The 12,980-nt window shown below is 32.8% G+C and overlaps 1 protein-coding gene across 1 annotated transcript in view; it reads right to left on the bottom strand.

The window, feature by feature from the left end:
* LOC143235752 (diuretic hormone receptor-like) overlaps window positions 1–12,980 on the bottom strand; it is a 75,612-nt gene that overhangs the window by 26,027 nt on the left and 36,605 nt on the right. Inside the window, exons 4-8 of the mRNA XM_076473956.1 lie at window positions 11,604–11,704; window positions 11,244–11,370; window positions 8,739–8,889; window positions 4,117–4,201; window positions 417–483 (exon numbers count right to left, since the gene is read on the bottom strand). Coding sequence (XP_076330071.1) covers window positions 417–483; window positions 4,117–4,201; window positions 8,739–8,889; window positions 11,244–11,370; window positions 11,604–11,704 — 531 coding nt within the window. The remainder of the gene's footprint in view (window positions 1–416; window positions 484–4,116; window positions 4,202–8,738; window positions 8,890–11,243; window positions 11,371–11,603; window positions 11,705–12,980) is intronic.

The following is a 12,980-nucleotide window of genomic DNA, read 5'->3' as shown; positions in this document are numbered from 1 at the left end:
TTTATTGGCTACATTTTTGTAAATCAGCTATCTTATTGCTCATTAAGGTCTTTAATAGCCTTCCCTCGAATCAAATTTTTTAAAGCATGATTAGAGCAAATTAGTTTACTAGACACTTAACTTGATCAAATACATAAATAGAAAGGGTTTGACCTTTTGAGCCCCAAACTGTAACTAAATCACAAATCGGTCAATAGATAACGGAAATACGAGCTAAAAGTTTTTACTTGAAGAAAAAGAATCAGAACCATTCTCCGAGCCACTATGCCGCGGCTGAATTTTAAAAGCGTGATCCCAACGAATATAAACTTAATCATGTGACAAGGCAATTAAAAGTTTTAAACTTATTAACTGAATAAATCCAATGATAATGAAAACCAACCGAATAATGTAAATTTAGGAGTTAAAATTCTTACCACTAAAACAATGATGACTGGGATGATAAATATATAGTCATAACTGTCTCTGTTTTGCCACGGACAACTAAAGAGAAAAATATAAAATAAGTTAAATAGTTAAGGAATGATAAACATTTATACAACATGATTAATATAAATTGATTCGCCCGCAGTTATTTGGATTATTATCTTTTGTATTGAAGGCTTCAAACATTAGCTTTGAGAATGGACAGCAAAACAGGCTTAACATAAAATGCAAAAGAAAATTCAATTTAGTGTTTCGAGACTTTTTCTCTCTCCCCATTCATCCTTTCTCACCGTTACTGATACATAGAACACTGTTTAAACAAGAAAAGAAACTGGGGAGCTAAAACATTATTCACAAATCTTGGATTTCAAATATATTTCTAAAGACCCATAACTTCGCTTAACAATAGTGTATAAATATACATACTGTACTACCAGCATTTATTAGAATGACAACACTCTAAAATTCGAGGTTTCGTGTTTCGCCGCTAGAGTTCCATTTCTATAAGATGTCGTGTCACTTTTGTTGTTCATCTAAACGCAAACTCTTTACAATCAACCTATGATGCTCATTTGATGTAATGGAGCGCCACTCCCTTATATCAGAGTGGCATTGTTCAGAATACAAGTTCAATAAGGGATTTAGGCAGTTAAAATAGATACATATGATATCAATTATCTTCGCCCTTTCTTATTGTTGATATGACACGATAGAGACCACAGCTTTCTCCATATTGTAATAAAATACAGACATGTAGAAGTAGATTCATCGTGCCACGTGATGCTTTCCCATTGTTATTCACTCTAAACTTGATGTTTAAATCGCCTGGCATGACCTGGTGATTAGGTCGCAACATGTAAAAAGAGGATTCGATTCTCATCACCAACTATGCTCGTCTTTTCAGTCATCGAAGTGTAATAATGTAATTGTCAATCCCAATATTCGTTTGTAAAGAGTAGTCTAATAATTATAATTGGCGGTGAATGGTATTGGCAATCTGCTGTCCCTCTAGTGGATCACTTCTAAATTAGAGATGGCTAGTGCAGATAGCACTCAAATCACTTGGTAACGCGAGGATGATATCTAATGGTATCATTCTCTGGTATCATAAATACACAGGAGAGTCTATCAAAATACCAGTGATAGTTGTAATTCAGTGTTACAACTACCAACGATATGGGCATGTGGCAGCCATAGGTAAAGTCCTACTACGCTGTATAGGATGTAGTATACCAACCAGTCATACTAACAAGATCTCAAATAACGCTTAGCCTACCAACCAGTCATACTAACAATATATTAAATAACGCTTAGTATATCAACCAGTCATACTAGCAAGATATTAAACAACGCTTAGTAAACCAACCAATAATACTAAGAAAATATCAGATAACGAACGCTTAGTATACCAACCAGTCATACTAACAAGATATCAGATAATGTTTAGTATACCAACCAGTCATACTAACAAGATATCAGATAATGTTTAGTATACCAACCAGTCATACTAACAAGATATCAGATAATGTTTAGTATACCAACCAGTAATACTAACAAGATATCAGATAACGCTTAGTATACCAACCCGTCATACTAAGAGGATATCAGATAACGTTTAGTAAACCAACCCGTCATACTAACAAAATATCAGATAATGCTTAGTATACCAACCAGTAATACTAATAAGATATCAGATAACGCTTAGTATACCAACCAGTTATATTAACAAGATATCAGATAATGCTTAGTATACCAACCAGTCATACTAACAAGATATCAGATAAGGCTTAGTATACCAACCAGTAATACTAATAAAATATCAGATAACGCTTAGTATACCAACCAGTCATACTAACAAGTTATCAGATAATGTTTAGTATACCAACCAGTCATACTAACAAAATATCAAATAACTCTTAGTATAGCAACCAGTCATACCAACACGATATCAGATAATGCTTAGTATACCAACCAGTCATACTAACAAGATATCAGATAACGCTTAGTAAACCAACCAGTCATACTAACAAGAGATCTGATAACGCTTAGTAAACCAACCAGTCATACTAACAAGATATCAGATAACGCTTAGTATACCAACCCGTCATACTAAGAGGATATCAGATAACGCTTAGTATACCAAACAGTTATATTAACAAGATATCAGATAATGCTTAGTATACCAACCAGTAATACTAACAAGATATCAGATAAGGCTTAGTATACCAACCAGTTATATTAACAAGATATCAAATAATGCTTAGTATACCAACCAGTCATACTAACAAGATATCAGATAAGGCTTAGTATACCAACCAGTAATACTAATGAAATATCAGATAACGCTTAGTATACCAACCAGTCATACTAACAAGTTATCAGATAATGTTTAGTATACCAACCAGTCATACTAACAAAATATCAAATAACTCTTAGTATAGCAACCAGTCATACCAACACGATATCAGATAATGCTTAGTATACCAACCAGTCATACTAAACAGATATCAGATAACGCTTAGTATACCAACCATTCATACTAAGAGGATATCAGATAACGTTTAGTAAACCAACCAGTCATACTAAGAGGATATCAGATTATTAGTAAATACACGTATAACTTCGTTTCACAAGGCTTTTGATTATCGAAGTTAAAACTGTTTTTAAATAGAAATATGAGGCGTGGAGAATTTAAAATAATTTTAGTTTTTAAATATTCTCTAAATCAGTACAGAACTTGTAGTTAAGCCAATCACAATTCATAATTGTAGTATTAGCCAGTCACAGCGATCGTATTACAGTATTACTTACGTTAAAAGGTTAAATGGTACTTTCTAATTGTGGTTTTAACCAATCAGAGAGATCGTATTGTTAGTGGTATCTCAGAACGGCTGGTATGGGTATTACTACTTTTATTGATAAAGAGAGAACAACGTTTCGACCTTCCTATCATTTTTAGGTTAAGAAGATGACCTGGGAAGGTCAAAACGTTGTTCTCTCTTTATCAATAAAAGTGTTATCACCCATACCAGCCGTTCTGAGATACATTTTTATTTCAAGTGAGTTTCTTGTCATCAAGAACCACGTGCTGTTACTTATTTACCATAAAGGGTACATTTTCAATTGTGGTTTTAACCAATCACAGCGATCATATTGTCCCTTACAAGTTTAAAGGACACTTTAACGTTTCAACTTAAGGTCAAAGCTATACAATTAGTTATCTGTGCTTCTGTTTTCCAGTTTTGTAAGTCCATAGACACAACTCTTTGCCACAGGAGGCTAATAGTAATAATAACAGTATTAAGACTCACACAAAATAACAATGTTTTAACGTTACTCAAAGACAAAACAGGTTTCACACTTGTTACAAAATATTAAGGTTATTACTTTTTACCACGGTGTGCTTTACGATATCCTTAAATAGATTTTTTGTACTTCGGAATTTAAAAGAAACTCTTGATTAAGAACATGTAAGTTTACTCTGTCCAAACTGGACAACCAATTTCACCAGTATATTTATATTTTACACTTAATGTTAGTTTTGACTTATGGACTCGAATTGTACAAATTATCGGTACGTTAAAAATGTTTATATTGGTTAATTTTACATGGAAATATCACGTGAAAAACTACGGCCAATTTCTTAAATTAATTTGTTCAGAAATTCTGTGAAAACAGCAGACTTCTTACCCCAACAGTAAGAAAGTCTCACTAGAAAGTGGGGAAAAGAAAGCCTTGCTGGGAGCCCAGATGAGAACCACGATACCTGGCAAACCTAGATACAAAAAACAAAAACATTGACTGCAATCATTGTCCTGGTGAAGAGATAGAGTTAGGTGGAAAATTGATCTGTAAAAACATCAACACAGAAAGAAACAGACACTAAGTAATTGAAATTACAAAATTGGTGATTTCAATATTCCTGTGTGTTTTATTTCAACAAATTGGCTGCACGTATTAATATTGAATTTACTGGTTTGACAAGTATCAATAAAACGTAATCATTGCTAAGGGCCACCAAGAAGTTTGTAATTATATTAAAGTTGTTTCTTTTAATGTAGCAACAATACTAAAATATCATGACATAATTAATAACAATGAAACATTACTGCTATTGTTAGTATGTGTAACAGGCATAATACATAATTAATAACAATGAAACATTACTGCTATTGTTAGTATGTGTAACAGGCATAATACATAATTAATAACAATGAAACATTACTGCTATTGTTAGTATGTGTAACAGGCATAATACATAATTAATAACAATGAAACATTACTGCTATTGTTAGTATGTGTAACAGGCATAATACATAATTAATAACAATGAAACATTACTGCTATTGTTAGTATGTGTAACAGGTATAATACATAATTAATAACAATGAAACATTACTGCTATTGTTAGTATGTGTAACAGGTATAATACATAATTAATAACAATGAAACATTACTGCTATTGTTAGTATGTGTAACAGGTATAATACATAATTAATAACAATGAAACATTACTGCTATTGTTAGTATGTGTAACAGGTATAATACATAATTAATAACAATGAAACATTACTGCTATTGTTAGTATGTGTAACAGGTATAATACATAATTAATAACAATGAAACATTACTGCTATTGTTAGTATGTGTAACAGGTATAATACATAATTAATAACAATAAAACATTACTGCTATTGTTAGTATGTGTAACAGGTATAACACATAATTAATAACAATGAAACATTATTGCTATTGTTAGTATGTGTATAATATAATAACTATAATCTAGGACAAATTGCCTTAAAATATCAGTGGTCTCTTAAATTTATAGTTACATCAGACATCTGATTATCATTCATGTTTATTGTTATATCAGACATCTTATTGTTTTTCATGTTTATTGTCACATCAGACATCTGATTACCATTTATGTTTATTATCACATCAGACATCTGATTATCATTCATGTTTATTGTCATATTAGACACCTGATTAACATTCATGTTTATTGTCACATCAGATATCTGATTACCATTCATGTTTATTGTCACATCAGATATCTGATTAACATTCATGTTTATTGTCACATCAGATATCTGATTAACATTCATGTTTATTGTCACATCAGATATCTGATTAACATTCATGTTTATTGTCACATTAGATATCTGATTAACATTCATGTTTATTGTCACATCAGATATCTGATTATCATTCATGTTTATTGTCATATTAGACACCTGATTAACATTCATGTTTATTGTCACATCAGATATCTGATTAACATTCATGTTTATTGTCACATCAGATATCTGATTATCATTCATGTTTATTGTCATATTAGACACCTGATTAACATTCATGTTTATTGTCACATCAGATATCTGATTAACATTCATGTTTATTGTCACATTAGATATCTGATTAACATTCATGTTTATTGTCACATCAGATATCTGATTATCATTCATGTTTATTGTCATATTAGACACCTGATTAACATTCATGTTTATTGTCACATCAGATATCTGATTATCATTCATGTTTAAAGTTACATCAGACATCTGATTGTCATTCATGTTTATAGTTACATCAGACATCTGATTATCATTCATGTTTATAGTTACATCAGACATCTGATTGTCATTCATCTTTATAGTTACATCAGACATCTGATTATTATTCATGTTTAAAGTTACATCAGATATCTGATTACCATTCATGTTTATTGTCACATCAGATATCTGATTATCATTCATGTTTATTGTCACATCAGATATCTGATTATCATTCATGTTTATAGTTATATCAGACATGTGATTATCATTCATGTTTATTAACTATGTTTTTGTGAACTATGGTTTAAAAGCAATTCATTCCTAAAGTTAGAATCAGATTACTTAACAATAATCATAAAATGAACATCCACGTGGGCGTAGCTGTGATAAATAAAACCTTGACTTGATCCTCGGTTTATAACATATTTCTTATCTACATTGCTTCAGCTTTAAATTGTGCTTCTCAGTCTAAACGATATGTTCTCGTCTTTATTGTGATACGTTATTGTTTTGTGTTAATATTACGTGCTTCCGAGTAACCGTTAACAAACTCAGGATGCCTCGCACATAACTATTCTTTGAAGGGTCTGTTATAAAACAAACAGTTGCACAAATGAGCGACTAATTACTCAGAGCTTAATGCATTGACTCCAAATCGTAATACATAGGGAGGCTTAATTAATATATCAACTCGCCGACTAAGCTCCCAGTATTTATTTTAACCTGGTATTAATTCCTAAGAGACATAAAATATACATCATTTTGAACCTCTTATAATCGGCCTTTGTGATAATGAGAAAAATGCCTAATTGTGTAACTTATGCAAATAACTGTCTTGGATTCTCAGATACTCGCCTTCCAAATGTATACAAAAACAATTAATTATACATTGTTTGCTTTTAACTTCTAACTGTGCCTGGCTACATATCAACGTCTCGAAACAGTTTTAACCAACTGCTAGACAGTTATCAACTGTTAACACACTTGAAGTTCTTTTATTAGCTGTCGACTGACAAAATCTTGAAATAATAATTTATCAGTCTTTATTATTTGTGAAAAAATCAAAAAACAAATTTGAAAAAGTTACTTAATATAACTGTTCCAAAATAAAACTAGTCTTATCTCAAACACTTACTTCTGAATTTAAATTAGCCTAGGTACTTACCTCACAAGCAGTTACTTCTGAATTAAAACTAGCCTAGGTACTTACCTCACAAGCAGTTACTTCTGAATTAAAACTAGCCTAGGTACATATCTCACAAGCAGTTACTTCTGAATTAAAACTAGCCTAGTTACTTACCTCACAAGCAGTTACTTCTGAATTAAAACTAGCCTAGTTACTTACTTCACAAGCAGTTACTTCTGAATTAAAACTAGCCTAGTTACTTACTTCACAAGCAGTTACTTCTGAATTAAAACTAGCCTAGGTACTTATCTCACGTTACTTCTGAATTAAAACTAGTCCAGTTACTTACTTCACAAGCAGTTACTTCTGAATTAAAACTAGCCTAGGTACTTACTTCACAAGCAGTTACTTCTGAATTAAAACTACTCTAGTTACTTACTTCACAAGCAGTTACTTCTGAATTAAAACTAGCCTAGTTACTTACTCACAAGCAGTTACTTCTGAATTAAAACTAGCCTAGGTACTTACTTCACAAGCAGTTACTTCTGAATTAAAACTAGCCTAGGTACTTACTTCACAAGCAGTTACTTCTGAATTAAAACTAGCCTAGTTACTTACTTCACAAGCAGTTACTTCTGAATTAAAACTAGCCTAGTTACTTACTTCACAAGCAGTTACTTCTGAATTAAAACTAGCCTAGGTACTTACTTCACAAGCAGTTACTTCTGAATTAAAACTAGCCTAGGTACTTATCTCACAAGCAGTTACTTCTGAATTAAAACTAGCCTAGGTACTTACCTCACAAGCAGTTACTTCTGAATTAAAACTAGCCTAGGTACTTACTTCACAAGCAGTTACTTCTGAATTAAAACTAGCCTAGTTACTTACTTCACAAGCACTTACTTCTGAATTAAAACTAGCCTAGGTACTTACTTCACAAGCAGTTACTTCTGAATTAAAACTAGCCTAGTTACTTACTTCACAAGCACTTACTTCTGAATTAAAACTAGCCTAGGTACTTACTTCACAAGCAGTTACTTCTGAATTAAAACTAGCCTAGTTACTTACTTCACAAGCAGTTACTTCTGAATTAAAACTAGCCTAGGTACTTACCTCACAAGCAGTTACTTCTGAATTAAAACTAGCCTAGGTACTTATCTCACAAGCAGTTACTTCTGAATTAAAACTAGCCTAGTTACTTATCTCACAAGCAGTTACTTCTGAATTAAAACTAGCCTAGTTACTTACTTCACAAGCAGTTACTTCTGAATTAAAACTAGCCTAGTTACTTACTTCACAAGCACTTACTTCCGAATTAAAACTAGCCTAGTTACTTACTTCACAAGCAGTTACTTCTGAATTAAAACTAGTCTAAGTAAGTACTTACCTCACAAGCAGTTACTTCTGAATTAAAACTAGTCTAAGTAAGTACTTACCTCAAACAGTTACTTCCGAATTTAAAACTAGTCTAAGTAAGTACTTACCTCAAACAGTTACTTCCGAATTTAAAACTAGTCTAAGTAAGTACTTACCTCAAACAGTTACTTCCGAATTTAAAACTAGTCTAAGTAAGTACTTACCTCAAACAGTTACTTATGAATTTAAAACTAGTCTACGTAAGTACTTACCCCAACCAATAAGAGCATAGACGTTGACTTTCCTAAGTTCAACAGAGAACGTCTTCACTACCAGAACGTAGAGGTAGAGACCTTCGACGAACATCCAGAAGAAGTTGGTACCCATCAGGTATGTGAGAGAAATAGTCAGGATACAGGCTGCCTGTGAACGGTTGTTAGTGTTAGGGCGTGTGTTAGTTTTGGAAATATTAAAAATAGTTAGGATACAGACTGCCTGTGAACGGTTGTTAGTGTTAGGACGTGTGAAAAGATTACAAATAATCAGGATACAGGCTGCCTGTGAACGGTTGTTAGTGTTAGGACGTGTGAAAAGATTAAAAATAGTCAGGATACAGGCTGCCTGTGAACGATTGTTGGTTTTAGGACGGTGTGTGAGTTTAAAGATTAGGTTCGTTCCTAATTTTGTGCTGTTATTATTTTACGTCACCATGTTGAAACTAAAATCTGTAAAACTTAATTAGAACCCTCGCATGTTAAAAGAGAAGTAAACACCTTATTCGTACCAGTATAACAATCCTACTCATAATATCCTAAGCCTATTAAGACGGCGAACTCTCTAATTGTTATTTCATAAAGGACTGTTTTATCAAGGTGTTTCATTTCTTTTTCAAGAATTAATGCTCTTTTCAGGTGATTAGGGAGCTTAACTTGCATTTCAAGGGGAGTGGGTTCAAATCCCCGTTTCATGAAATTATAATGGCGTTATATTGGTAAAAGAGTAGCCCAAGAGTTGGCGGTGGGTGGTGATAACTAGTTGCCTTTTTTCTAGTCTTACACTATTAAATTAGGGACGGCTAGCACAGATAGCCCTCTTGTAGCCTTGCGCGATATTCAAAACAAACAAACTCTCCAATTCTTCGTTGCAGTAAAAAAGCCAAAGTTTTATTGTTTTTACTGTGTTTACAAAAAGAAAAGAAGCAATTATTATTGTTCAAGACGTTCCTTACTTCAACGTGATTTAGAGTGACAGAAAAAGTAGTTCTTGATTCAAGTCTAGGATTGACATATGTTATTCAGGTTATTCTACTAAAAAGTAGTGCTTGATTCATGTTGAGGACTGACATATGTTATTCTGGTTATTCTACTAAAAAGTAGTGCTTGATTCAAGTCTAGGATTGACATATGTTATTCAGGTTATTGTACTAAAGAGTACTGCTTGATTCGTGTCTAGGTTTGACATATGTTATTCTAGTTATTCTACTAAAAAGTAGTGCTTGATTCATGTTGAGGACTGACATATGTTATTCAGGTTATTGTACTAAAAAGTAGTGCTTGATTCATGTTGAGGACTGACATATGTTATTCAGGTTATTGTACTAAAAAGTAGTGCTTGATTCGTATCTAGGTTTGACATATGTTATTCTAGTTATTCTACTAAAAAGTAGTGCTTGATTCATGTTGAGGACTGACATATGTTATTCAGGTTATTGTACTAAAAAGTAGTGCTTGATTCAAGTCTAGGATTGACATATGTTATTCAGGTTATTGTACTAAAAAGTAGTGCTTGATTCATGTTGAGGACTGACATATGTTATTCAGGTTATTGTACTAAAAAGTAGTGCTTGATTCGTGTCTAGGTTTGACATATGTTATTCTGGTTATTCTACTAAGAAGTAGTCCTGGATTCAAGTCGAGGATTGACATGTGTTATTCAGGTTATTTCACTAAAAAAGTAGTTCTTGATTCAGGTCAAGAATTAGCATATGTTTTTCAAGTTGTTCCGCTAACAAAAGTAGTGCTTGATTCAGATCGAGGATTGATATAAGTAATTCAGGCCATTTCATTAAAAGAAGGTAGACCAGGATTCAGATTTGTGAATACCTTGACCAGGTTTTAATCCAAAAAAGTAGTTCCTAATTGAAGCCGCAAAGTAGCATGCAAACGTTTTTCAGTTCGTTAAATATTTCTACTGGATCAGGATTTTATTCTAAAAAAATCCATGTTTTCAAAACCTGGATCAACGTTCTTAATTTCAGTTTTTCTTCGACACACACACACACAACAACAACAACATTATTTCGAAGTCCAAACGACAATAACTTGACATATAATGTTGCACACAAAAAAACTCTCCTTTATACTTTATATTTTTCCAATCTGAGAGTCGCGGGTTCGAATCCCCGTCGCACCAAACATGCTCATCCTTTCAGCCGTGGGGCATTATAACGTTACGGTTAATCCCACTACTCGTTGGTAAAAGAGTAGCCCAAGGATTGACTAGCTGCCTTCCCTCTAGTCTTACACTGCTAAATTAGGGACAGCTAGCACAGATAGCCCTCGTGTAGCTTGGCGCGAAATGAAGAAAAAAACAAAACAAAAATTATATTTTTCTATAACAAGTTGCAGTTTTCATTTAAAAAAAGTGAAATTCCATTTCTTCGTGTTTTAAAATAGGAAAATTATAGATATAATATATCAGACTTTACACAAGAGAAATCAACGTATGAAATTCAAATTAAAAAAATATATGAATAAGTTATGTTCTGGAAACCTTACCTTGGTCCCTGCTGTAGTTGGGTTTGGCTGGAGTTGAAGTATAGCTGTAATGACCCACGTTAAGTCCAATAATATATACGTTATGATTAAATTGGTGTGAATGGTATTTCGATGGCATCGGAGATCTCTACAAACAACACGAAAAAGAAAATAATAATCAAAGGGTTAGTGGACTCTAGCAGTGGGTGAAACAAATACTACATAACAAAATAACATTCCACTATTTACTGCCTGGTTCCCTGTGTATTATACCTAGAAATAAATGATTTGATCAATCCTTTACTGTAAGGGCTACTAGGGACTTGCATAATAGAACAAGTCAGTAATGTAAGGTGTAAAAACATAATAGAAAACACTTACTTGAAGTACAAGAATATACCAAGAGCTAGTAGTAAAGCCAAGAGAGACACTCCATAACCAACATAGTAGACTGTGGTCGCTTCCTTAACGTCCCATAACACCTGTTAATGATGATTACCAAATGGTTTTAACAATCAGACTTTAACTGAAGAGCGTTGTTAATAAATAGAATATACTGTGAATAAGCCATGGTCCATAAATATATCCTGATGAATCTTGAACAATGGAGCAAGATTTATGGTTCCTTAACTTATCAATCCAGCATTCTGTGATGTTACATTCTGATCCAACATCAGATTAACTTTAAACAATGTATGAAGCTTTATGTCTCCTTAACTTATGAATCCAGCATTTTAAAATGTTACATCGTAACCCAAATTTGGATCAACACTGATCAACACAACAGTTTTTATGACTTTGGAACTAACCATTTTGGCATTTCAAAACATCATACTGAAATCCAATTTAGACGAATCCAAGAAGACACATGTTTTAAAAACATAAAGCTGTAGCCTGCCTTGTTAACATATTCATTCATCCTCCTGTCCTTCTACCGACCCAATTTAAAGAAAAGGTCATTTTCTTTCCAAAATTCCTAAACGAATTTCTTTATCTGTTTAGATGGGGCCCAGAAAGCCAAGCGTGTTAAAGCGTGACGATCAATCCCACTATTCGTTGGTAAAAGAGTAGCCCAAGAGTTGGCGGTGGGTGGTGATGACTAGCTGCCTTCCCTCTAGTTTTACACTGCTAAATTAGGGACGGATAGCCCTCGAGTAGCTTTGTGCGAAATTCAAAAACAAACAAATAAACTGCTTAGAAAGATGATCCGCTCGTAATGCAAAGTCACATGAATATATCGAACCACCAGCGACAGTAGCTTCTCGGAACATTGTTTTATAGATAAAATATTAATATTTTCTTCGGGGCGAGGTTACAAGCTTACCAAGAAGAAGTAATTCGTGTCCTCCTCTCATTACCATAAAATATTAACAACAAGTATGTTAACTCAATAGTTGAAATGTTAAATCGATATTATATAAGCCAGTCTGTATGTTCATCACGTGATTTTTCTCAGTTTAAATCCTCTGAAAATCTTTATTCTAAGTGAAATTGACACAAAGAAAAAAAATACTTTCTCTCGTTTCTTCTTTTCGAAAGCAACTGAACAACAGTTTAATAAAACTTAAACTTATTGTTATTATCAGGAACAAAACTACTTTATTGTTATTACAAGGAACTAAACTACTTTATTGTTATCACCAGGAACTAAACTACTTTATTGTTATTATCAGGAACTCAACTACTTTATTGTTATAACTAGGAACTAAACTACTTTATTGTTATTACTAGGAACTAAACTACTTTGTTGTTATAACT

The sequence above is a fragment of the Tachypleus tridentatus genome, chromosome 12, assembly GCF_004210375.1.
Source record: "Tachypleus tridentatus isolate NWPU-2018 chromosome 12, ASM421037v1, whole genome shotgun sequence".
NCBI lineage: Eukaryota > Metazoa > Arthropoda > Merostomata > Xiphosura > Limulidae > Tachypleus > Tachypleus tridentatus.
The sequence above is the reverse complement of the archived record's forward strand: the minus strand, read 5'-3'. Positions and strand labels throughout refer to the sequence as shown.